This window comes from Taeniopygia guttata, chromosome 4, assembly GCF_048771995.1.
Source record: "Taeniopygia guttata chromosome 4, bTaeGut7.mat, whole genome shotgun sequence".
NCBI lineage: Eukaryota > Metazoa > Chordata > Aves > Passeriformes > Estrildidae > Taeniopygia > Taeniopygia guttata.
In genome coordinates, this window is record NC_133028.1 from 37,973,155 (window position 1) to 38,000,652 (window position 27,498).

The following is a 27,498-nucleotide window of genomic DNA, read 5'->3' on the forward strand; positions in this document are numbered from 1 at the left end:
GTCCTGCTGAAGTCTAAAATCCTGGGACTGCATTAGTACAGTGCAGAGGTGAAAATGTGAAATGGAGGGACTTCATAATGCTGAAAACAGATTAATTTGTTTCGCATCCTTCATTAAAACTTTGAGCAGAAGAATACTCAGGCAATGTTAAAAACTGAGTCTTGTTTAATAGAAAAGTGTGGGCTCTTGATAAACCCATTTTTTTCAGAAACAGAATATAGTTCAGTAGTGTGAAAGGAGCTACTGCATTCTGTCTTACTGACACTGTGTCCTTACACTAACAAATTGTTTCATTAGTAGAGAGTATCCAGTGCTTCAAGAGAAGTATAATAATAGATTAAATTGATGGAGATGTAAAAGCTCTGTTTGTTACTTATGAAGAAAAAAGTCCATGTCATATTTTAAACAAAATACTTTAAGGATACTTTAGTATCTAAAGATTTTTAGAGTTTCCATAATTTTTTGTTTGTTTTGTACATAATCACAAATTAATCACATCTGAAGTTTATACATCTGTAGTCACATGTGAAGTTTAGAAAAAAGAATTAGTTTCCAGGAGGGACTGGGTGTTGGATTGAAAACCAAGTATCTTTTCCAAGGATATTTTATTCTTAAAAAACTAAAAATATCAGATTTAGCTAGTGCTTCCTAAACTCTGACAATACTTAGGCTTTTATCCTAAAATTTACATTATAACATTTTTTTCCTACTAACTTGAACATGTAATTATAAGGATTTGGTCTAGAACCTAGTTTTCCTTTACAGAAAGCAATTAAAATTTTTCTAATGCTTATAGCTTATCTGAGGCCCTACAAATGAATTCTAGACTCTTTGGCACAGCTAAAATATACTTCCTTTCATTGAACATATGATTTCAATTTAGGAATTTGAAAAGTATTCTGATTTTCATTAGCTGTAATCTCTTGCCTTTATTTTTTTATGATCTAAATGTGTGTTGGCATCTTACTAGACATTAGGTGATGCTGTAATTTAGTGTTTATTTTGCCTTGCTGTTCAAAGGTTCAGGCAGTCTTTAAGTCTCAAGACCAAGCTGCACACAGATATAATACAGATGGTAGCCTCTACCATCATAGCTAATACTGGATGAGCAAATTTTTATTTTCCAGATTCTGTGTACTTCAATTATTGCAATCTCTGCCTATGTTCTTCCTAATGTAATACAAAGATCACCCCAGTTTAACCTCATTGCTTATTTCCTATTTTACCATATAGCAATGCTGTGTTCTAAATACCTCTGTAGGTAGAAATGACCTTTCTGGCCTCTCATAGTCTGGTCTGGAGTAGATGTATGAAAGTCTATAAATATTGATGAGATGCAGATATTTTTAAATCAGTTTGTGTGTTAAAGGTGCAGCTGTTCAAAGGGAATGATGAAGGATGAGTGGATTAAATAGGCCCAATGTGCTCCCATTCCAGTGCATTCAGTGCAGCAGTACATGTTACCCACCTCAATATCCCTTGCATGCAAACAATGAAAAAGTAACATACCATCAGAGATGTTTTGGGTTGTACTTCCGTCTTCCACTGCCTTGTAATGGTAGATTTCAAATCCCAGCTTACAGAAGAAAAATGCTAAAACCTTTCATTGCCACAGAATATCTATATTAGTCTATAAATATTTATTTTTATTTATTTTCAGTGATATGAGGATTTTGTATTCTGTGCTACCAGTTGCATCAAAACAGAGGTCCTTGCCAGATTATTTCAAGAACAGTGTTTTTAAAAATTGACTAAAGACAAATATTTGTGTTCCTGTACTCCAGGCAAAGTTTATTTCATTATGTCATCAAGCTCCAGTAGGAGTTTATACAGCACTTTTATTGTATTTAGAAAGCATTCATCAATGACTCTGGAAAATTGTATAATACATTTTCAAAAAATAAGTCATTAAATAGTAATAGTATTGTAGAACACAGCCAGACAGTTGACATTTGTCAGATGGATGCTCTTTTGGGAGTATATCCTTGCTTTTCAGGACAAGTCCATGAAATGCTTGAATTAAGTTATGTAACTACAGCTATTTCATACATGCATTTTGCTTTGGAAAACAAACAAGAAAAAAAAGATTATATAATAGCTGGACTATCTAGAAAGAAAAGTTATCTCCTAAATTGAGCTTTTCCAGAGTCAGGTAAGGGTATTTTGTTTCCCTCTCATTTTTGCAGTCCAGGTTAGTTTTATTTTTTTTCTCAGCTCGCAATTAGTCACATGAATTCAGTGTAAAAGAAAAGTGGCAGGTGTAAGACATTTGTTACTAGCATTACAAGAATGATGAAACAAAAATATTACATGCTGAAATGTTGAGTAATCAAAGTGAACATGAATCATTGTGCTGGAAGAAATTCAGTATAAGGAGATCCTGCCATTTCCTTGGCACAGTGGTGGTACTATTTTTACTTACTGGCCTTTAAATAATACTGCATATGTTCTACAGTTGGTCTGTTTTTACCTTCTGCATTTCTCTAAACTTTGGCACTTGAAAGTTCAGTATGCATTTTTACACTAGGAATTCTCAAGCAGTGCTGTCTCATAAAGCTTTAGTACCCTTATGTACTTGACATTCTCCATGAAAAACACAGCCTGTTTGTAGCTTCATCTTTCCTGGGATTAACAGGGAAATAAAAGGACATGAAGTGCAGCTCAGATGGGTTGTTTTGAGGCAGGAGCCCAGCTGTTGCCATTCTTCCACCCAGGGAGGCAACTCACTGATGTGCAGTACATGCTGTGAACCTGGTGTAACTGGGATGAGGTGGTGATACTCAGGCTTGGATGATTCTGTTGGAACAATTCTCCCATATTGCACAATATTGTAGCTGAATTTTCACAAAATGGCCAAGAAGGGGAAAAAATATATGATCATGCAGATGAATCTTCTTTTGAGTGGATTTTGCACATTTTGATTTCAGCTCTGGTGTTTGGTATAATAGGCTGAAGTTTTCTCTCTTAAGTTGAATGCAGTTGACAATTAGTCCCACTTCAGCAAAATATAGCCTTAAATAAGATCAATGAACAGTGCTTGCAGTTTTTTGAAAACACTGCAGAAATAACTAAATCTTTAAATTGTGCCCATTGCCCCATGGTTTTGTGCCAGAATCGCTTTGGCAGTTCTATTGTTAGCAAGAATTTGCTCAAGATTACTTCATATTGATAGTGAATTTATATTTTCTCCTACCTACAAAAGCTTCATGTTACTGATGACAATCCTGTATGTATAAATATAAATAATAATTATGTTTTTCAAAAGCAATGGGTGTGAATTAGCTTCTCAGACTAAGATGCAAACTGTATAGAAAAGTAGTCGGAAAAGAGGATAAAAATCTTGAAAGACTCCACAGATAGACAGGTATGTGGATTTAGATCTTTTTAATATTCAAATACTTTCTTCAGTCTCCCAAATTACAATTCCATACTATGAGGAGATTTGAAAGAGTTGGGGATAAAATTGGACCGTGTGAAGGAGTGAGTTTAATATTCCATTCAATTTTTATTTATCATTTTGCATGAATCTGAAATAGATTTTTATTCTCAGGGCATCCCATATTTAACATTTTTCTTTTTAAAATAATTGCTATCTTTATTAATTTCAATTATTTTTAAAATTTTAACTTAATAATCTGTATCTCTTAGCAGTGTGTTTCATATAAGACAGCATGTTGGGAAGAAATATAAAAAATCTGTTTTGGCATTTTTAATCTTTGTTGTTACTTTAAGGACTGTGATTTTACATAACTTAAATTTATTTAAATGTATTAATTACTGTATTGGTAGCTTTCAGGTCACATGCCTGAGCTATTCAAAGTTTTTTTTCTGCTTCAGGAGAGATTGCTAGAAACCGAATTGCTATAATAAAATAGAAGTTTTGTATAAATAAAAAAAAGTATTTTTCACAAGGCTGATTCAATGTATGTCAGTCTTACTTCTTAAATTGGGCTAATCCACTATGCCTTTCCATTTTTATCTGCCTTGTTACTAAGCAATCGGCTGTAGATTTAACTGCCAGTTAAAATGTAGCCAAAAATATTAAGGTTAAATCATTGCCTGCCACCTTTAGTAATAAAATAATGTAATCTCTCTGAAATAAATTGTTGACAGCATACAGGTTCTTTTGCAGCTGCAAGAAGGAGCTTCTTCCAGGTGCTCTACCAGGACTGATTTGTTTTTCTAATAAAAGTAGATTTTGTCAAAAGGGGCATCTCAAAATCAAGATTTGTGTCTCTAGCCCAAGCAACACCCAGCCAAAGTCACTCTGTTGTAAGTGGAAAAATTTGAAAACTTCTACAGACCAAATCTGGGTTGTACTGTTACAATGAACTTGTGGCTGAGGTGCACTGGTACATAAAAAAATTGTGTTGGTTAATGGCACGTGGGAGAAAAAACAAAGCCCAGAAAATGCCAATAAACCATGGCCAAGCCACCTTCTGCCCCATTCTCTCTACCCTTATAGAACCCCACAAACAATGAACACCCTGTAACCAACTTTTCTTGAATGAGACTAATGAATAGACCGTGATAAAAATAAAATGTATAATGCTTAGTTGATCCAGGAATATACTTTGGGTCTTTACAGAAATAGTAGAAACTGGTTGTTTATTGTTTAAATGCTTAAAAAAGGCAAACAATAAATAAAGGAAGGAAATGAGATTGGCTGAACCTGGAAAATCAGACATGGATGGGTTTTGCCAGTAAGACCTGAAGTTTTATCTGGAACCATTATATTGATAGGACTTGGTATTAAAAAAAAAAAAGGAAGAGAAATATCATAACTTTATATAATCCAGATTTTCAAATAGGCTGACATACTAAAAATTCCAAGCTATATCAAATTATACATAACTGATCTCCTCTTTATCTGCTGCATTGAAAATAAATAGCTGCTAAAGCTGTAGAGAAAGAAGACTTAGATAACAAAATGCTTTACATAAACTTTAATATTTTGAAATTCTGAGCAATTCAGTATTTCTCAGACTAGGATGATGTATTTATATAAGCAGGAATTTGATTCCCTTTTTCATTTCCAGAATATCATGTTTGTTTAATATATTGAACTTGCATTAAGAGATACCTAAACTTCAATACTTCAGTAAAAATAAAAAAAAAAATTGCAACGTTATGGACTGGAAAATATTTTCCAAAGACTTCATCTCTATAATTCCTTTAAATGGAGATCCACCATGGATCTCTCATGGAGATCCAGCATGGATGAGATGCTGACCAAGAGCTTAAGGGTCAGGATTAAAGGGAGACAGTGACAGATCACATTAAAATGGGGGACTGCTACAGGCCTCCTCACCAGGAAAAACAAGTGAATGAGGGCTTCTACAGACAGGTAGGAGCAGCTTCACTTTCACAAGCCCTGGTCCTCATGGGGGACTTCAGCTGCCCTATTGGAGGGACAACACAGCAGGGCATAAGCATTGCAGGGGGTTCCTGGAATGTGTTAATGAGAAATTCAATCTCCAAGTGATAGAGGAGCCAAGAAGGGGAACCTACAAGACAATTGGAGAGAGACTTTCTGCAAGTGCATGTAGTGGTAGGATAAGGGAAAATGGTTTTAAACAGGCCATGAGTAGATTTAGGTTAGATATTAGGAAGAAATTCTTTACTATGTCGGTGATGAGTTGCTAGCACAGCTTTCCCAGAGATGTTATGGATGCCCCATCCCTGTAAGTGTTTAAGGCCAGCTTGGAAGGGGCTTTGAGAAAAGTAGATTTATTTGCCCATGACAGGAGAGTCTGAACTGGATGATCTCTAAGGTCCCTTCCAATCTGCAAACATGGAGTCATACTGTGACTCTGTGTATGTTTTTTTAAAATGGTTTTGTTTTTTTCTGTAATAGAAAGCACCTAGGCTGTAAGGAAAAAATCAGTGAAAGAATAGGATAAACAGGTAAGTGGAAGAAGTATCAGTGTTTATTAAAGAACCCTCATGTCACACTAGTAGGATACAGATACGAAGTTCGGAATGTAAATTTGTGTGTTAACTGTCAAATGGGACAGCCAGTAAAACAAGAAAATTAAAGACATACATAGTTACATGGAGAACAGTCTTTTCTCTGGGAGGTTTAACCATCAGAAATTAATATTTTGAAAATAGTATTAAAAATGTAACTAGAATTACAACTAAAGTAGTTGGAATCATTTTGGCACAGCAATTCTTTCCCAAAAAAATACGTCCACATCATATGCAGGCAGAAATGCATAGGAGCTGAACACAGGAACTTATGTAGCTAGCTTTGTGGAGCAGAAACCAGTTCTGTAAAGAAAGAAGTTTGAGATGAGCTCTGTCAGTTGCAAGAAGAAGATCAAGAGACACAATGCCTCAGATTTACCAAGTGGAAGCTCATTAAAGAATATGGTTTCAGTGGAGTAGAAGATAAGGATGGTAATATTTCAAGATATAGTTAGGTGGGTTTAGAGGATTTTTATGATCTTGGGAGGCTACGGTTTAGGCATTTAATTCTAAAAAAATGGAAAAGGAACTTTCAATAGGGAAAGAGAATGGTTAAAGATGACATGAAGTAACGTCAACCTAGTGAACAGATTTTGAGAGTTTATAGTAACAATCTATGATAAGAATGGGGCTAAAGAAGTTGAGATGAAAACAAGCAAATGGCAAGTGAGAACTGGCTCAGATCTTGGCCCAGTAAAAGCTGCAAATAAACTGAAATTTACTAGAAAAATGTAATTATTCAAATAAAAAGAATTATAACATGTAATTAAATTTAGTAATCAAATGGGAAAAAATGTTTAGCTTCTAAAAATATATTCTTACACAGTGTTCTTGGAGGTCACATTTGCATTTAGAAAGAAGCTGAAATACTGTGAAATTTAGGTTTCCGACACCATAACAGAGATTTAGATCACCAATGCTATAGTGCTATAAACTAGTCACGTTGGCCTGGAGAAAAGGAAACTTCAGTCTTTTTTTTGTCAGATTCCAATGAGGAAAAATGTTTGTTAAAGAATCTTCTTCCAAGTCTCATGGTTTGGGTTTGTTTTTTTTAAATTTGAAATTCCTGCAAGCTCACAATGAAATATTATAAATGTGAGCCAATTGCTATGTGGCTATTTCATTGAAAACAAATTCAGACATATGACTGGGTATCAAAAGTAGGTCTTCTGCATCATAGCAGTGTGTCAACAACAGCAAAAAAAAGTAACATCTTAGGCCACCATGGACTTACTGGAAAAGAAAAATAAGCACTGATAGCAAAATTTGTCACTCTTGACTGTCCATTCAAAACATAACATATGAAAACTTGGCTTTGTTTTCATCCATATGTGTTTGTCACAGAACAAGGAAAATTTTTGCATGTTTTAGAAATCAAGTACAAACAGCACAAAGGGGAAAGATTTAGGCACAGTTCTGTGTGTCTCTACACAAGGTGTATCTCTTTAAAGTCAAGAACAGAGATGTGATATAGTGAAAAGCAGTCCTACTTTGGAATGTTAATTCCCACTTGTACAATACAGTGTTTCTTTCCTGACAGAGTGAGAACTAGTAGGAATGTGAAATTTCATAAATATTTTTGTCACTGGAGCCTTGTATTTTGGACTGTTTAGTAAATTAACTCTAGCTCTTGGAGTTCAAATGAATATTAGCATACATTTTTAGGTGAGCAAAAAAGCAGAAAGCTGTACAGGCAATACGCTGATCTGAGAGTGCCTAGGTGTTCTACCTACTTGTAACTTACTATATAGAATTTATTTTTCCTTTTTATTTGCCTTCTCTTTTTTTTTTTTCCTCTCTTTTTTTTGTTTCCCTTTTCACCACAGTTGACAAAGAATAATTTAAATGTCTTTGAAACTTTGATGGGATAACCCAGTATGGACTCCCTAGGTCTGTGCATGTTGCTTTTAGTACTTCTGTTATTTTTCCTGTAACTGAAACTAATGAACATGCCCTTTAGATGCTATTTTAGCTCAGATACAACTTTATAAATATTTCAACTTAGATATAATTGGATAAATTGAACTTGTTTAATTAGCAATGCAATCAGCCATCATGGCTTAGGAAGTCATATTACATTAAAAATACAGTGATAATGCATACTAATAAGGAATAAGCAAATTGTTTTAACAAAAAATTCCACACTTTTAGAAGCCATTTGTCTCTTGTTATACAGTTTTGCAGCTTTGCTATTACTTCTGTTTTGCTATTGCTGTTATTCAGAAATTTGTATGCCAGATGAAAATCAATGAAGAGCTTTACTAGCTGATTTTTGAATGGATGTAGTCAGCCATTTCTAAGATGGTTGTGTAGGAGAATGAAATGTTTTTGTTCACCTTTAAAATTTTTCTTTGAATGTTAATTTTCAAATTTGTAGCGGGAACTTGAAAATGTAAAGTTAGTTTTATCTGAGCATTATTTATTTTTCTCTCTCAAGAAAAATTCTCCAAATTGCAAAATACTGAATGCTAGCAATGGGGTGCACCAAGGATTTTGCATACACACAGTGTTGGGTTGCATTCTGTGCCTCTCTAGCTCAGATGGGATAAATATCATGGTGAAGTTTGAAACAAGGAGCCTGATGAAGTGCTGAAGTTTGGACTACACAGGCAAGAGCTCTAAATAAGAGCCAGAATTTATAGATTTGAGTATATGCATGAATATATCAGAAAAATATTTATATTTTTGTGTGTTGAGCATGCTTAAAAGAAGCTTTTGGTAAATTTTCAGACTGCATCAATGTTTAGATTTTTGGAATAAGTGAAGGCATTATATAATATATAACATGGTTATATATTTTTACCTCTTTTGTGAATGATTTTTTTTAAAAAACAGTATTTTTTAATTTGAAACATCTTTTTACACAATTTATGGTATTCAAGGAATATTGAAATAATGATTTAGATTAAGGAAATATATTACATTTTTTACACAACTACTAAAGGCATTATTATTACTTATTCTGAATTGACTGGAAATAGTGTATTTCAAGTAGGGATTTACCATTAATTAAGCTTTGTGTTCTTACTTGATGGTATAAAATACTAGTTAGCCTGTTGGCAATATGTATAGAATAAGATAGTGAAGTATATATTTTCCAAACTAAGTGTCTAAAAATTCAGACAGCTGATTTTAAAAGCAGATAAGTTCTTTGAAGGATTTGCAGAAGCTCCTAAGCATCATGTGTCTCTAATAGCCTCTAAGTAGGAAAGCAAAGATAAGTAGGTGCCTAATTTAAATAATCCCAGTAGGCATCTGTTGGCATGTTTCTGTGATTTAATATGTGTTCCAGGGTGCCCGAAAAAGATAGAATATCTATCTAGTTGACCTGATTTAAATGATTTCAAGCTTTAAGTTTTATACCATCGCACTGCAGAGCATTGAAGGAAACAGACAAGAGTTAAGGTGGATGGGAAGAAAACTGCATACAGGTTTTAATTTTGTCATGCAAATAGCATTCTCTAATTCATAGCTTCATAAACAATGTATCACCAGTTCTCTTTCAACCACAAAAGGTTTTCTTTGCTCAGGGTCTTGGTTCAATAGACACATTTCCTGTTTATTCTGATCAAAATGCAAGTTACATGTCTTTATAGTTAATATATTCAATAGTTGTTTTCATTTTCAATAGCAGTACTTGTTTGCTGAAAAGCTTTTAATCCAAACTCCTATTTTTTATGTGAGAAATACACATGCTTAGCAGGTTACTGATAAGACAAAAAGGCATTTGTAGATCTTGATGATGCTTCATGGATAGATTTGCACATTAATTTTTCCTTTCTTAAGCTTGAATTTGTTGAAAGTGTGATCTCTTGGCATTATGCCTAGCTGTATTTGGCTGGAAATTCTATACCTTCCTGGCTGCTTTTTGTAAATGAAATCCAAATTACAGAAAATTTTCCAAATTAGGTTTACCACGTAACTAACATTGGCCATATTTTCACCTTCATTTTAAACCAGCCTAAAGTGATTGCATGAAGCAGTCCTTTACTTGTCTTCCATGTTCTGTATCAGCTAATGGTCAGTGTTGAACTGGACCTGGAACATACCTGATCAGCACTCACCCTACCCACCCTGCCCCTATATTTGGTGACAGGAATCACTTAGTTAAAAAAGAAACTTTCTTTACATATTTGACTTAGATTCAAATCTGAGGGCATAATTTCACATAACATTTTGCATCAAATACAGTAGAGACAAATTTTTTGCTGGGGAATATATGTAAGCTTTGTGAAATAGCAATAAAGTCTGAAAATGGGGAAGGTGGTTAAGAAAACAGCATGAAGGCAAATTGAAAGCACATAGTACTGAGTAAACAGAGATTTTCTGTTCAGATGTCAGAGATACCAGCTTCTAACAAGAGAGAAAACATCTATATTGATGCATGAGTGTGGAGCTCTGTGGGAAAGAGTTCTGCCTGTGAAACATACAGTGATACTGGGAAAAATATATCTGTGTGGTACTCTAGGAAAGAGCTCTTTTCTCAGAGATCTTCTTGATTGCATCATACAGAAATCTTGTGACCATGAATTGTTGATCATCTAGAAAATATACAGGAAAGAAAGAGCTGTGTGTTGTGGTGGGAACATATAGACTTGAAAGGATATTACAAATAAACCCAGCAATTTTATTTGTAGCTTATGAACTGGTAATTATTAGGGGAATCTGAATTTGATTATTTATGTGTGTGCTTTTTTTTAGAATTGGATAGCATGCCCTGTTTGATTTTTAAATGTTCAAAAACATCAGGGACTGATGTTGAGAGCTGTCATTGAGATAAGGTACACTTAAAGGTGATGGTTAACTTTCAAAGAGGAGACACTCTACAGTTACATAAATACTAATTATTGGTTGTCTAAAAGGTAATTCACTAAATGCTCAGTATTAAATGGTGTTCTAGAAAGCATTTCTGTAAGTATCAGCACCTCAGCAGATGAAAATATCTGAAAGATTCTTAATACTGAATTCACACTTTGTCTAATATTTCAGGTATGCTCCTGTTTAGAAAAGGGTGTGTTGATGTATCTGGCCAAACTTCAGTCTTTCAGTGTGAAGGGCTTGAAGCACATAATGGACACAATATTCACTGGACATCTAGATGAATATCCTGGCAGCTAATTTCTGCTGACTTGTGTGCTGTAGGGGTGTACCAGATCTGCTTCCAGTTGCCCAGGATGTATACAGATGGAAAAGAGGGATTGGAGGGGAGTGTCTGCACATTGTACCTCAAGGCTTCCATTCGTGAACTTCTGTTCTTTACTTGCCAGAGAAGTCACACATGTCCTCATTACTTAGTTTGAGTTAGTTTTGTTTAAAAGCCACTAGGTATTCCTGGCAAGACAGTACTGTTGTGGAAAAAATGTTATCTTGCACTGAGGTTGAAGCCTTTTCAAAAAAGAACAGAATTAAGTCTGTGAGAAAAAGCTGATAAAATTATTTGAAATACCAGAGTCAATGCTGCCCAAGGACTTTTATCTTTCTTTTTGGATAGACTTATAATGCAATTCTAATTCTGTTGCTTTCTTCCAGAGGGCTCTTCACTCACATAACACACAGAATGGACATACCTCCCTTTTATCTAATCAGGAAATTGTTGCCAGTACACATATCTTTTATTATATGGTAGCCAGACAGTTAAACTAAACTTCTCATCTACTTTAATATGACTTTATTCCCTGTACATTTTGAGAAGTCTGCAAATAGCAACTAATTTACAGCTGTCTGACACACTGTCCCTCCGTGTGATATGTCTTTATACAGATAGTTGATGGTTCTGCAGATGAAAGCAAATAAATTATATGTGAGATGTGTATATACAATTTAAAGATTTTTTGTTCATATTTCACAATGCGAAACATTTATATATTCAATTAATTTTTTTTTTGTTTATTTAAAAATATTTACCATGTTCCCAAAACATATATCAGGTTTTCAAGAGCTCAGGAGAGCACAAAGGTACTCAGTACCAAACAGAATTTTGCTGAATTTATCTAGGATCAATAGACCAGTATAAACATTACTTTTCTTTCCTTTTGTGCCATCTCCCTAGTTCATTCATTACACATCTTTCAAACTCTTCAGTAAATGAACAAGATTTATGCAAGCAATAATCTTTTGACACTGATTTGTTCCTGAAGCGGGTCTGTACTGTACTTCCCAACTGAATAAGCTTGATGCCATCTGATTTCCCCACGTTCTCAAAGCAAGATAAGTTACACAAGTGGAATTCCTGATGGATTTATCTAAACCTGGTTGTAAAGACAATTATTAAGATTCAAAAAGCTTCTCCAATGATTTAAGACATCACTACCTTTCTTAAAAGGTCTGCCTAGTATCTATTTATTATTTCTCTGCAGCAATTTAAGACAATTATTTCTTGTAACATTCATTGTGGTATTCTTTTCAGGTACCTTTCAGATGTCTTTTGCCTATTTGACAGCTGTTTTGTGAATAGTCTTTTCTTAAGATCCAGTCCTTCAGCCTCTTTTTATGACTATTCTTGTTATTCCTTTTACTCCTTTTTCGTTTACTTTCTGTCTTGCTTGAAACCTTGTCACAAACTGTATATTGCTGCCAGAGCTATGTGAAATTATCTTACATGTTTTGTAGGTTGCACTGGCATTTATATGTCCTGGTATAATGTTTTTAAACACCATTCAATTGTTCTTAATGATCACTAGACTCCTGTTTTTTCTTTAGAATGGATGTCTAGCCAGTTGCTCCAGCTTGTTAATATCTTGATTATCTTGCGTATGTAACAGTAGAACATAGGAGTTTTCTGTATTGAATTTCATTATATTGTAGCCTATTTTAATAATATACCTATTTTTTGTATGTTTCTATCTTCTAAAACTCTTCTATGTTTCACAGAATATCCTCATCTCATCTTCCAACCCTCTAGAATCATAGAATAGCCTGAGTTGGAAGGGACCCACGGGAGTCCTCGTGTTCAGCTCCTGGCCTGCACAAGATAGCCCCAAGTGTCACACAGTGTGCCTGAGAGCCTTGAACTCTGTCAAGCTTGTTTCTGTGACCACACTCTGGGGAGCCTGTTCCAGTGTCCAGCTACCCTCTGGGTGAAGAACCTTGTCCTAATATCCAACCTAAACCTCCCCTAACACAGCATCAAACCATTCCCTTGAGTCCTGTCAGTGGTGTCCTCAGAGGAGAGATCAGTGCCTGCTCATTCTTTTTCCCTAATGAGGAAGCTGCAGGCTGCAGTGATGTCTCCCTTCAGTCTTCTCCAGGCTGAATGGACCAAGTGACCTCAGCCACTCCTCATACAGTTTCCCCTCAAGGCCCTTCACCATCCTTGTGGCTCTCCTTTGGAGGCTCCCTAATAGCTTAATATCTTTTTTATGTTGTGGCACCCAAAACTGCACACAGGACTTGAAGTGAGCTGCCCCAGTGCAGAGCAGAGCAGGACAACCCCCTCCTCTGTGCCTGATGCACCCCAGGGCACAATGACTCAAATTTAACTTCAAAGCCATCAATCAGGATGCCCAATTTCCTTTCCATGGCACTGCTTTCCAGCATTTCATTCCCCATCTCAGCTGTATTCATCCACGGTTGTCCATTCTAGGTGCAGGATTCTTTGTTGATCTTCATACAGTAGCTAATTGCCCATCCCTCTTATTTGTTCAGGTCTCTGGACCTCTCTGCCTTGGAGAATGAGTCAACACCTCCTCCCAATTAAATATCATTGGCAAACTTACTTCATATACTTTTGAGTCCTGCATCCAAGTTGTTTATGAGGACTTTGAAGAGCACTGGCCCTACAGTGGAGCTGTGTAGAGCCCCAGTAGTAACTGGTCACCAGCCTGATGTAGCCCTAATGTTATCCCATTTACCCCAGTGCTTTGTGTCCAGCCCATGAGCCAGGTGCTCATGCATCACGTGATGGGTTTATCCTGCTGTCTGCTGGACATTTTGTCCACAAGGGCAATGTGAGGGGCAATATTGAAAGCATTACTGATATCAAAAAGGATTATATAAATTGGCTTCCCTTGGTCAGCTAGGTTGGTAACTTTGTCATAAAAGGAAATTGCAAGTTGGACTTCATCCTTATTAAGCTGTCCTGGCTGTGACCAATGATTGTATTATCCTTCGTATGTCTTCCTGTAACTCCCAGAATAATCTTCTCCATAATTTTATCAGGCATGGAAGTGGGACTGGGTCAATATTTGCCAGCTTCCTGTTAATTCTCCAGATTCCTAAGACTATTGAAAAGTCATGGAGAGGTATATGGTTAGGAAATCAGGCAGCTCCTTGAGTACTGCCCTGGCAGAATCCCCTCACACTACCTCTCCTTTTTGACCACTGTTTCTCCTTGTGTCCTCATAGTCTACATGTCAGTGATTTCTTTTTCTGTGGAGTTTTTCAGGTATGTTACTTGCTCTTCTACCAGTTTAAAAGAAACACTGAAGGAAGTTGAACCCACTTTTATTTAACTGAGCTATCTTTACAGTATGGACATGCATTGTTAATTTGGGGAATGATGTCAAGAGGTTTGAACCAGAGTTCTGTTCCTGGTGTCGTTAGCTGCTAATAGGAAATTATCAGAACTGCCTTGATTCATTTTCAGCCTATGCAAGCACCATGATGTTGCTTTGTTTCTGAAAAAAATAAATATATCTCTACTGCCTGCTATTTGCAAATAGGACTGAGTAGACACCTTAAAAGGAAAATAAAGAAAATAAAATAAAAAAAATAAAAAAGAGTAAACTTGCAACTCATGATGCTAGCTGAAGCACCTATGAAGTATTCACTAGTCTCTTCAGCAACATTCAAGTAAATCAAAATTAGGAGTCTGTAAAAATAATCTTTCAAAGAAAGGATAAAAGAAATCTTCAGAAATTAAATAAAAGCATTAATTTTCTTTTTCTTCACTCTTCATACTCTGTTTCTCACATTCTCTGGAATGTGTTTATATGTCAAATATTAAGTGGCAGTCTCACCAAAGGGAGTAATCAAAGCCTAAAGCACAACTATCTGTAGCTTTAAATCCTTAAACTACCAAGATTGAAAAATAAAAACTCTCATATCTTAAATATTTTAACAGAGATTAGAATTAAATCTGAGCAATAACCCATTCCACAAACTTCAAATACTGGTTGGAGCATAAAATGTGAATTAGGTTTTGTACTTTCTGGAGAGAGGGCTGGTAGGCATCACAGTAATGCAAGCCCTCTCCTGTACATCCAGGATAATTGAGATAGAAAAAGTTCAGTTGTTTCAAAATCAGCATGGGAAGGTGTTTGCTTTGCTTCCATTGTCTAGTCCTTTGTGAGATATTAGTGCTATATAGCTGCAAATTGGAACAGTTAACGTTGGTTTTTTGGGAGATTTAAAAGGTTCTGTTAGTATAATTTTCCTTGAACCATGCATTTTTGGCAAAAGCTGACACATTCAGAACTGAAGTACAATAATGACTTCATTGAAGTACACAAAATCTGAGGTAATTATTTCTGTCTTTTCGGTACTGGCAATGGTGCCAAAATGTACTGTTTTGATACAGTGATGCACTTCAGGCTATGCAAGATACAGAACTGCATAAGAGTGTGACAAGACCAAAAGTCTGACTGTTTGAAAAGTTGATAAAGATATGTAAATTCACAGTGCTTACATCTAAATACTAGTGGAAACTAGCAGTCTTTCAGGAGGCTCCTTGATTCTTTCATAGCTACAGTGCTCCCACCCTTTACATATTTTGAAGAGAGAGAGAGAAACTTTGACTTTTGCATTCTCTGGAAATCCTAAGAATCAAATAATGGAACTGCATTACAGTGAAATCGTGTACCCCAACAAAATATGAGTCAGGGAATAAAAGAGAAAAATTCTGGTGAGATTGTTCTGAAGTGTTGTGATGCACAGAAAACACTTTGTATTTTTATTTGTTACTTGAATTGCTTTTCTGACTCATATGCTTCTGTGTCCTTTACCTATTTAATGAGACATCTGGCATCTTTTGTTCAAGGATAAAGTGTTCTCCATAACAATCTTCTTTTGCTTTGGGAAAAAGCTCTTTGTAGATGCTTCCCCTGTCTTCGTTTCTTGTTTATGTTTTTCCTGATAATACATTGGCAAAACATCCTGGAGAAAGATCTCTATGCAAAGAACTGTTTTATTGCGAGAAAAAGAGTGATAATGTTTACAATGATACTATTTTCTCTGTATGTGTTTTTTAACTACGTTATTTTTATACGCTTGAGACAAAAATTTTGTTTCTCAGATATAGTTAGCTTTTATGTGGTTTCTGGGTTTGAGCTGTAAGCACACAGATCAGAACCTCACAAATTAATCTGTTTCTGTATTAGAAAAGATAGTCACTGTGCAGAATTACATTAGGCACAGCTTTTCATTTTATTCATTAATGCTTTTTACCATGATACTGTCATCTTAAAGATAGAAAATTAGTAATAAATTCTATAAAAATTGATTGTTTATTACTCCTATCAATAATGAATGTTGTTGCTGTGTTTATTTGCTCATTGAATACAGATAAAACCAATACAGCCTGCTTCCATTTAGCATGGATATTCAAATCTGTTTTACGCCACAAGTGCCTTCATGCTTGACTTGAGTCTGAAAATAGTTCCAGGCTAGGAACCAAAAACTTTGTACCTTTCTTGAATCTAATTTTTGTTACAAAAGTAGCATATATTGCAGGAGACTTTCATGAGAGATTGCTTCAAATTTCTTAGAAGTATAATTTTTTTAATAAGATATGTTTATGTTAATGAGAGTCATTCTGTCTCCTTACAGTGCAAATTAGACTATCAAGCATGTGTCTCAGGAAAACAAATTTCAGTGAAATGTGAAGGACGTTGCCCTTGCCCTTCTGACAAATCCACAAATGCAGGCAGAAATGACAGGAGAGGTGAGTGATTGTAATTTGTGTAATATTTTTAATACTCATTTCCAGAAGGAGGGAAGATTTTGCACACGGAATATTACAGTTATCAGAAACACTCATTATTCTTGAATAAAAATAGCTTTTGTTCAAGGTTGTTTCTTTGCCAAGGGTTTTCAAATTATACCTATAGTAAAACACCATGGATTTTTCAAATATGCTATTGTAGTATGAGTTACTGCTGCTCTTCTTTTTCTTTTTTTCATTTGCTATTTAATACTCCTTGAGATGCTTCTAAGGCAAGAAGTTAATTTCGTGCTCCTCAGTGTTTTCCGCTGAGTATTCGAGAAAACAAAGTGTGGTAGAAAGGAAGGAAACTTCGAAGTGCTTGTTGCTGGTCATAGGAACAAGCAGTTGAGCTGTAGAACTGTCAGTAATGGCTGTATTATGTGAGTTCATTTGAAAAGTGCTTGATAGGAGTAAATCAGCTTCCTTTTGGACCATGAATGAGATTATGCTGCTAGAAAATGAAGTTGCTTTGCAAAGATTCTTAGGCATTTTAGGTGCAGCTAGAACGAACTGGAGTGGGAAAATGGTGGCTAAGCATATTTTAGTGGCTCCCAGGTGGTTATGGAAGGTGTTTGTTAAACAAAACATGATACCATCTGAATAGCAAGTGGTCATGAGGTTTTAGACTACCATGGACCTGAATCTGTCAAGAAAAGCACGATTGGAAGTCTGCATTTTTAAAATTTCTTTAGACTGATCTCTTAGATGCATCTTTTTGCTCTGTCTATATAGTACCACTTTTGATGAAAAAAATACATTCAAAATAAAGAAAAATTAAAATTTATGGATGATGGGTTTTTTTCCTGTAGTTTTTACAATGAATGAAGATGACCACTATAATGATTAAACTGTGTGCAGGCATACAAGTCAATTAAAAAGACGCTCTGAAACACTTCTTTGGGTCCCTTTTTTCATCTTTGGCAATATAATTGATTGTGTAATTAAATATTAATTGAATATATGTAATTAAATGCTCCTTGTACTGGAACCCCTCTGCAAAATTATAGTCTTGATGTTTTTTAAAGCATTAATTTACAATTTTGTGTAGTATCTTGAAGATAAATAAATATGTAATCTTCTCACATTGTTAAACAAAATGAAATGTGCTGGAAGACCCGGCATTGTGGCTAATGTGCCCCCTTTGATAAGATATACAGTGAGTGTAACCTTAATGTGGTTGCAGTATCCTCTAGCAATAATTTCTGTATCTCCAGGATGGATATAGGAATATTTGCTTAACAGCAGGCATGAAGTGAAATTAAGATAATGAGGTGAAAAGCATTTCTGTGAATAGCAGGCTTACCATTCTCCAGTGTTAGTCTTTTAAAATGCTATTATTGCCCTTAGTTTTTTACCAAAATGAGATGAGCATTCTCTCTGCTGGAAGCTGTTTCACCTAATGCAGTTACCTTTTGTGTGTATTCTTTCAAGCATATTTAATTTTTCATACTCTTGTGCTAAAACACTGAAAAAATCTAGAGACAAATATTTTTGCTTCAAAAATTGGAATTTTTTTTAAATTAGGAATGAACTCTTCTTGATGATTTAAGTTGCCAGGGAATTAAGATTACTTGTGCCTAGTTATGTAAAAGAAAAGGAATAAAGGTCTCATGGGTATAGGAATTAAAACTAATTCTGTCCTGACAGATTGTCAGAGCAAGCAAAACACAGGGCTTTTCCAAGTGCTATATTTTGTTGCAATGCTGAAATTTGTTAATATATTTTCTTTACAAGGCCAAAAGACAGGAAACTTGAGAAACACAAAAATGAGCTGAGCATCATTAGTAAAATTTCAGCTTTTATTGTGACAGAATACAAAATTTCTTACAGCAGAAGTTCCTAGAACAAAAGTTGTAACAGTACAATCTTTGTCTTTGAATGGAGCTCTGTAAGGTGTTGTTGTGGTTGGACTTGATGATCTTGGAGATACTTTCCAAACTAAATGTTGCTATGGTTCCATGGTTCTAAGCTGTATATGCTTATGTTAGTTGCTTACAAATTAGATATAGCCATACAGGCAAAGTAAGGTTGCTGTTCCTTTTTCAGGGATAAGTTAACTAAGGGTTTCCTAAAATACATCCCCTACCTAGGCTGTTTGGGACATTTGTTCATCTTTTCAGATTGAAATTGCTGATATATGTAGAGAGCATACTATGCCTATGAACTTTCCCGAAATAATCTTGGTGTGGATCCCTGTACTCCTTTGGGAAGCAAAATTAAATGACTATTCAGAAAAACAGATTTTCTTCTAAAAATGTGTATTAACTTAATAATGAAATCATAGGGTCCTTTTAGTTGGAATTAAACTATGAAGTTTATCTAATCCTTATTTCTGATGAATACATGAGGCAGGTTAGGGGGTCCAGGCTTTTATGAAGGTTGTCTCATTTTAATGATACGTTTAGGAACATGAACCCAGTTGATGTTCAGGGTCTCTTATGTTAAATCCATAAATAAAAGGGCTAAGAACTTGCTTTGTATCTAGATGTGTAAGTTGTTAAGAAAAATAAAAGTTACAAGCAAAAAAACCCAAAAAAACCAAAATCCACAACAAAAAAACCCATAATAAAATAAAAATCTTTACCATATTTCTTTTGATTGTAATTTTGATAAACCAATGGATGTCATATAAGCTATAATAGGTGCTCCAGTAATTTTTAAAAAGAGACAGAAAAGAAAAACTTAGGGTTTAAAATGAGAGAGGGACATCTGCAGAGCATTAGAGGCAGTATTAGGGGAGCACAAAGTTAGAAGTAAATGAATATGGGGACTACAGAACAGAGGGAAGGCTTTGGAAGTTGTGTAGAAGCACAATGAGAAAAGAAGGTAAAGCAGAATGGATGGGAAGCACTACCACTTGTGGCAGAGGTGTTAAAGAAGCATGTGAGGAAGCATCTTGTTTTCCAAGCATAGCCATTGCCTCATGTCCTGCTTTTGCCCCAATCTCCTTGTCAAGTATGTGCCAGGATTTGGGGTACCCAGGTCATACTGAGTTGCACAGTTTTGAATGAATGGATTTCATTGAGTCAGAATCTGCAGATGTTTATTTTCCTAAGCACTTCTGAGGCTTTTTTTCACTGGTTATCTGGAACCAGAAGCTCAGAAGGATTCTATGGACTGCACATTTTTACAAAACCGAGGAGTCTTTTGGCCCCTGGGCAGTGTCTGGGCACAATTTTTTTTTTTTTTCAAATAGTGGTCATGGTCCTTTTGCTCTGAAATGTAGTGAGCCCTGTCCCTTGCTTGTCCTGCTCTTCAGTCTGATGGGTAAGAAAAAATACACATGATTTAAAGTGTGGTCAATGAAGACCACATACATTTCTGAAGAAATTTCGTCAGCAGGTGAGTGTATGGCTGACAGCTGTTAGCTATGATTAAAGACCTTCAAAAATATCTAAGAAAAGCATCCATTGTCAGTTATCTCAAATTTGCTCTTCTCCAGAGTACATACATTGGGAAAGTTTAATTATTCTTAAAATTAAAAATCTTGACAGAGTGCTTGGTTTTATTTCCATGTCAAGCTGCACTAATGTTCTGACAAATGTACGCTGTGACATGCCCAGGATCCCGGTCTCCCAAAAAGTCTATTTCAAAGCTTTGGCTGATGTGGAGTACAGCATCCTTCTCAATTATGTCTTTGGATATCTTCATCATAGAAATAAGTCTGTCTTTCTGCCCTGACCTAGGGTCAAGATTCAGCCAATTCAAGGCCCTGCAGTTTAAATGGCAAAAGCTGTATTATTGTTGATAAAAAACTGAATATACATTTTTATTATCTATTGAAGTAGAAGAATTCAGTCTCAATAATTTTTGAGTTGATGTCTAATAAATCCTTTGCTCACGTGTTATTTTCACTAGAATAAGACATTTAGGCTTATATTCATGGAAGAAAAAAAGGGTTTCTCTTTCTTTCAGCATCTGAGGCGGACTATGTAGGTAACAAGGAAGCTCTTACAAATGTCATACTCTTTGACTCTAAGCTTTTGCCAGAAGGAGCTGAAAAGGCAACCTTTCATGGTCAAAGTACTTTCAGTTAGCATGTCTGAAAGACTTTAATCACAGAATATGACTGCTCTCTCAGCTGCATCCTGTTTTATGCTGAATACCGCCAAATTGTTAATTGCTTTGTAGAGATGGGGATAAAGAACAGTAGGATTAAAGACACCGTGGATACTGGTTTGTTCTGTGTGCATCAGTGCTTCAAAAACAAATAGAGGGACAAACAACCAAGCAACAATCTACCAAATCCTCTGATTTAATTTGCATAGCATCATCTTTTCAATACGTGACCTCTACTACTCTTCATATAGTACAGGTATAGATGCCGAAAAAGAGCTTTTGTTTTGTTTACATTCAAAGAGAACACTGACTGGTTTCCAGACTTCACAAATAAAGAGATTGAGGGCCAAAATTACCACTTGTGTTAACTCCTTAATCTCTGCTTTGTATTTCTGCCTTTCAATGACAGATACTGCTGTTTTGTAATCCCCTATTTCTCTTTTGAACAGGTAACTACAGGACATCAATAGAATAAAATTCCATGTTCAAATCAACATGTACTAGGCCAATTAGGTCTGATGTTATCAGTGACAGGTTATGTGATATTGATGTTTGACCTTTATTTACAAACATGGTAGTATGTTTTAAATTTTTTTTTAAATATCTAATTGTAACATTTAATTTCACACTGTCGTGCTTGTTACAGGAAATAAAATGACCAGCCTATAAAAAGAAGCACTAAGGGAAAAGTGCTGGTTCTCATCATGGGCAAGCTGCTCTCAGTTTACATTCTCTCTCAGAGGAATATGCACAATAAATGGAAGGAGGTGGTCTTGGTAGTCTGGGAGTATAGGTGGGAGCAACATTTGTTATATGTGAGTTAAATTTGCACTGGGTAATTGTCAGCTTTCTAGTTTACTGTTTTTCTTAGCCATATATTTATATTGAGTAAGTTTTTTAAATGTAATTCCTACTAGAGTTCTATAAAATGCAATAATAAAATAAATCCTCTATGCTATTTTAGTTGCTTAGTTTTCATTAATTTCATTAATTTTCATAAATTTTGCTAATTTTTCTCAATATAGTCTTTAGATGAAGCCTGAAATGCCAGAGCATAATGATGAGTGGTATCAGTGGAAGCACTCAAATCCAGGAGTTTGTCTTACCTGTACTGATATACACTGCTTGATGTTGGTGTCATTGTGGGCTCGCAACAAAAATTGAATCTGGGCTAATATTTCTACTCTTGCTTTTACTGCTGGCATCAGCATGAATCATGCTATTGATTTAAATGTAAATCAGCTATAACATTGTGACTCAGTTTCCTTGTTAGAGGGAAATACATTATCCATAGGTAAGCTTTCTTACTCTACTGATGAACACTATTTTATTATTGTTTCTGAAACCTTTTGATTTTTAAAGGTGCTATGGAACTAAAATGTATTATTGTATGTACATTGTAGTTCTTCAGAGGGTATTGACTTAAAAGTAAATGTTCATTTTTCTTCTATTGCATCTTTTACTAGAATACATAGTTTTTACTTTTCAATCTTAATGTTATTCATCTTAAAACTGTATTTGTCCAAGCATTCAAGCTACTGTTTTTCACCTTGTTTACTTTGTAACACACATTAACAGTAATGGTGAGCTGTAAGTATACCTAATGTATAATTTGAAGCTATTTGAAGATAAAGTGAAAATTGATGTATTGTGGATTTTTATGCTTTGATATTTGGTCAGTCTAATTCATTAGGAATATCCTTTTTTTCTCTGTTATATATAAGGTGAGTGAGGGACCACTTTTTACTTGATCTTTAATAAGAAATACTACTGTTTTATCAGATTTTAGAGCTTTACTTGATATTTTATATCAAGTAAATGTATCATTTATATTATAAATGGTTGGTTATTTCTGAGATAGCAGGCTAATAATCTTTGCAACAATTCATTTATATTTGTAAAATATTTCCGTATGTATGATAGGGAATTTGCTAACACAAAAATACTATGTTGCTGTATTTCTAAAAGGCATTTATTTAGGTTGCATTACTGTGTTTGTGTAATAGCAGAAATGCAGTGGAGCTAATTTTATTGGTTTTTTCTTGTATGCTAAAATATATTTTTTGCATAATTCTTTTAAATTTTTAAGTTATCTTCTTTTTCTCAATGACAATGAGCCAAGTAAAATTGTCAGCAGTATCTTCTTTTCATTAATCAAACTCCATGCTAAGACTTTCCAAAAGGAGACTTGTCCATCATAATTAGTAGTAATCTAATTTAGTGTGATTAGTAGCAATCTAATGTGGTGTAGAATGACAGAGAATGTGTTTGGGATGAGAGTGGTCTGACCTGTGTCCCCACCATCCCTGGTTCCCTTGTCAACTAGCCTGGGCTTAACCAGAGCACACCCACATACCTGGGCTTCCTTCCTCTGGAAGCTGGGAAAGGCTGGAAAGGAGTCTTAGAGGCTGCTTGCCAGGTATTGTCCGTGTGTGATGTGGAAATGATGAGGGGCCTGTGGCTGTGTTTGAAGGACTGGAGAAATGGAGATGCAGCTGTGCAAGCTGTTGTTGGGCTCTGGAAATGACTCAGTTTTGCTCCAGATGTCTGTTTCTCCTATAATTTCAAACTTCTCCTGCATGGACTAATGTGTGTTCACTTTATTTAAAACACCTTTATAGTTTGAAAAAGATAATTAGAATTGGTTACTATACTGGTAGATGACCTTTTGGCTAAAAATTTTTTGCCTTTTCTTTCTATTCTTACAGGGATTAGAATATTTGAGAACAAGCGGTAGAAGTATGTGTTGTGCAGAAAAGAAGTGATATCACAAATGCAGATAGAGCAATGAGGCAGAGGCATTCTGAATTCAGATCAGAGTGGAGATGATAATGTAAAAAATAGTGAAAAGGCAGAATGTGCTTGAGCAGTCATCCATATTTTTGATATTCTCTGCAATTAAGTCATAATTGCAAAACGAATTAAAATTTGTTTGAGCCTGACTGTTACAAGGAAGAAGTGAAGGATTAAGGGAAGGTTGCCCGTTCCATAATAATACTGTAAAAAAGGCTAGAGTGTATACACTGTGTTTATGAAAAATAATCCCCATAACACTGCAGAACATACTCGAGAATGCTTTGAAGAAGAACATTTTATTGTTTCCAGGATGAAGTGTAATACTGAGAAAGGATTGTTAGCCAAGTGCTTGTTGTCAATATTACAAAGAGCTATGATACTAAAGGGAAGATGGGAATATTACATACCCATCTCTGGAAACAGCTCTTTGTTCACAGTTCCAAGCACCTTTGCAATATCAATCTCCTCTATAAGCACCTTGTCTTTGCTCTTCATTTGGCCTGTTTATTTCCAAGTCAATCCACTTTTTATGGCTGCTTTTGGAAGCTTTTGGGTACTCAAATCTATACAGTTTTGTCAAATCCTAGTATGTATGTCACATCCACAAATTTACTTTTAAATGGAAAATTCCTAAGGTCTCAATGCTGTGGAAAGCAGTTCTATCCTACTGTGGTGGACTGCACTTATTTGCTCCTCTTCTTTCTTGTTTCCAGCAAGCAAGTGTTGTACTGGCAGATCTGGCCTTGTGTTAAAAAAAAGTTGTGTAACACAGTTTCTGATTTCTAAAATAATGTCAGTGTTGCATCTCTGCTCACTTTGTGAGTACTTTTTATCACAGGACACCGTGGGCATGCATGTCCTGTGCAAGCTGTGGCTTAGAAAACAGGAGTGCATGTTTGAGCAGCTGGGCACAGCATGGGACTCCCTGTGTGTAGGGAGCAATTCAGAGTGAACTTCCCAAACTCCATTTCAAAGCTAGCTATAAGTATGTGAGCTTATAGACATGGGGTGAATTGCTTTTTCTGTAATCCTTGATTTCTGTGGGGTTGTTCCAAGACTTAGGGCCATTTATACACTGGGGTTTTTTTTAGGCAAAGACTCATTATATACAAGATGAGTAATCAGTCATTCCTAGCTGTATTCTTACAAAGTATTCATATACTTTTTACAGGGAAAAATTTGTTCTGGAGGAGGTTGCTTTAAAATTATTTATTATGAAAATTTTTATTAGCTTGATTGATTTTTTTAATTCCTTTCCCCTTGTGTTTTAGTAGGAGGGGAAGCCCCAAGGTACCCAATGGTGAATATGCCTTTAGAGGCAAAAAAGTTATCTACAGTGTATCAGTCTGTGGTTTTGTGTGTTTTCCTGCAATTTTAAGACAGGCAAGCTGTTATGATGAAAGAAGATAATTAATGCTGTTTTTATTTTAGGTTGATTTTAACTTAGATCTTGAAACAATTAATGAACAAATTCAGTTCTAGAGTCCCCAAAACATACAAATTATTTGGAAGGTTTAGTCTGTGTAGCACAACAAACTCTATTATAAACTATCTTAGGTAGTAATGAGAGCATGCTTTTTTAGGATACATTCATTGGTTTCTTTTGCACTTTGCTAACCAGCTTCCATGTATTATAAAGTGGAAGCTTAAATATAGTCCAGACCATTAAAATAGTGTTGCATTCAATTATAATGGCTATAATTGCCTTAATTATGTAAATGAAGGGGCCTTGCCAATCTTATGGTACATTAAAGGCTTTACAAGTGTGTCACAGCAGTTGTATTGAGAATAAATAACCAGAGATGCAGATCATATGCTAAATATCTGGATCAGCATTATCTTTCTGTTCATGCAATGCAAAAATAAGCTAAGGATGCCTTTATGCTTGTGTCTCCTCTACAGATGTGATGGTAATATTTATTTAATGATACTTTTTTTATACCATAAATATGCAGTAATATTTAAAAATCTTTCATTACTCAACAGTGGAAGATAACTGCTACAAAAATCAGGTGTTTTTGTAAATCATGTAATTACTTTAAATTACTTAATTTGCTCCTCCTTCATATTTTTTGAAGATAAAACATGTGGTGCTAATTGCAACTTAATTCTGAATTATTTTTTCTGTAAGTATATCAGTTTATTGACAGTGAATCTGCTTGAGATCCTTAGGAAGCTCAGGAACGGACTGATGATGGTTCAGTATTGTTCTGAAGGTAGATCAATAAGATTCATGAAATCCTCTTCAAGTAGGATGTAAGCTGAGTGGTATTTAAAGAACATGTGATAACCTTTTGGTAACCACTTCTCAATAGTATTGAGTCTTTAGTACTTCAATATCCTATTTACTTTAGTACTTCAACTGTGCTGTGTTCCCTGTTAAATAGTTGCAGTATCACTTTTCTGAAGTGACTGTTCTAATAGCTGCCAGAATTTTAGTGTTTTCCTTAAAATATCAAAAGCCTTTAGAAGACAGGGATTGAAATGTCTATCTTTGGCAGCTATTGCTGATGTTTCTACAGCTGCTACACTGAAATTGACAGAAATTCATTAATACCCTAGTGATGTGGTAGCCCTTTCAATTTTTTTTTTTTAACATAAATGTTGTATCTCATTTATTCTTTGAAGGTGAGCTCTGTCATGGTAACTAGTTTCTACTTGAGCTAAATTTAAGCAAATATTCCAGTAACTTACTACATAAGGAAAAAAGTTCACTTGAAATCAGCATATCCTTACTTGGTTACACAATATCCTCTTTCTTTCAGTAGTATATATAGTATAATAGTATATATATACAATCTTACATATAAAAGTAGAAGTTTTCTCTAAAACAATTTTTCTCACCCCTCCTGAGCATACAGACTGAAGTACAGAATTGATTTACTGTTTCAATTTTGCTTTTCTTACATAAGTACCTGAACATTCTTTCACACTTGAGGACCATTGTTGGTTGGTGTAAAATTTGAGACACTACTGAACATTTTAATTTGGTTGTGTGTATTCACTGATACTCTGAAAATGTCTATCTGTGCATTGAAGGTATGATAACACCTAGGCCACGTTCACATCACTCATTTCTAGCTGTGATAATTTCTAAAATTTGAAATGATGATGCAGTGGATGCATTGTTAGAAAAAAAATTTTACAGTATTAGAAGAAAATTATTTAACAATAACTCTGCAGGACAATTTTTCCATGCTTCTGAGTGTCTTTAGGCAAGGGAAAGATGTATTTTGAAATACCCCCCATCCTTATTTTGCATGCAAAATAGTCCTACTAGCTTTGAGTCTTTATGTAGGTTACTACATCTTAGAGACTTGGGAAGAATATGTACTAGTGTCAGTATGACCTAAATCTATTTCAAGTGATAAATTTTCACATCTTGAATGTTTTTACTGCCAAGAAGGCAGGTTTTGTATTTGTAAATACAGACTTATTTTGCATTCTTGATGAATCAGAATTATCAAAACATGTATTAATAAAATTATTAGATCTATCCTTTGTGCCTCGAAGTATAGTAATTATCCAACTGTGTTGCTTTTTGTCTGCATCACAATAGACAATGCTAGTTTTATTTTTTCTTGATATCTTTATTTTATATCACAGATGCATACCACTTTACAGGTCAGAAATTCTCTAAATAAAACATTAAAGTCTTCATGGAAAATGAAAAACCCAACTTCTTTCCTGAAGGCACCATGATCCATGAAATTAGCTGTGGCATCTGTTCTGCTGATACTGCAAGATCAAGT

The 27,498-nt window shown here is 35.0% G+C and overlaps 1 protein-coding gene across 4 annotated transcripts in view; it reads left to right on the forward strand.

Annotated features, from left to right (window-relative positions):
• SPOCK3 (SPARC (osteonectin), cwcv and kazal like domains proteoglycan 3) overlaps nucleotides 1–27,498 on the forward strand; it is a 379,716-nt gene that overhangs the window by 316,510 nt on the left and 35,708 nt on the right. For all 4 annotated transcript variants that reach the window (XM_072928424.1, XM_072928423.1, XM_041715842.2 and 1 more), the window contains one exon: nucleotides 16,735–16,849. In XM_072928424.1, coding sequence (XP_072784525.1) covers nucleotides 16,735–16,849 — 115 coding nt within the window. The remainder of the gene's footprint in view (nucleotides 1–16,734; nucleotides 16,850–27,498) is intronic.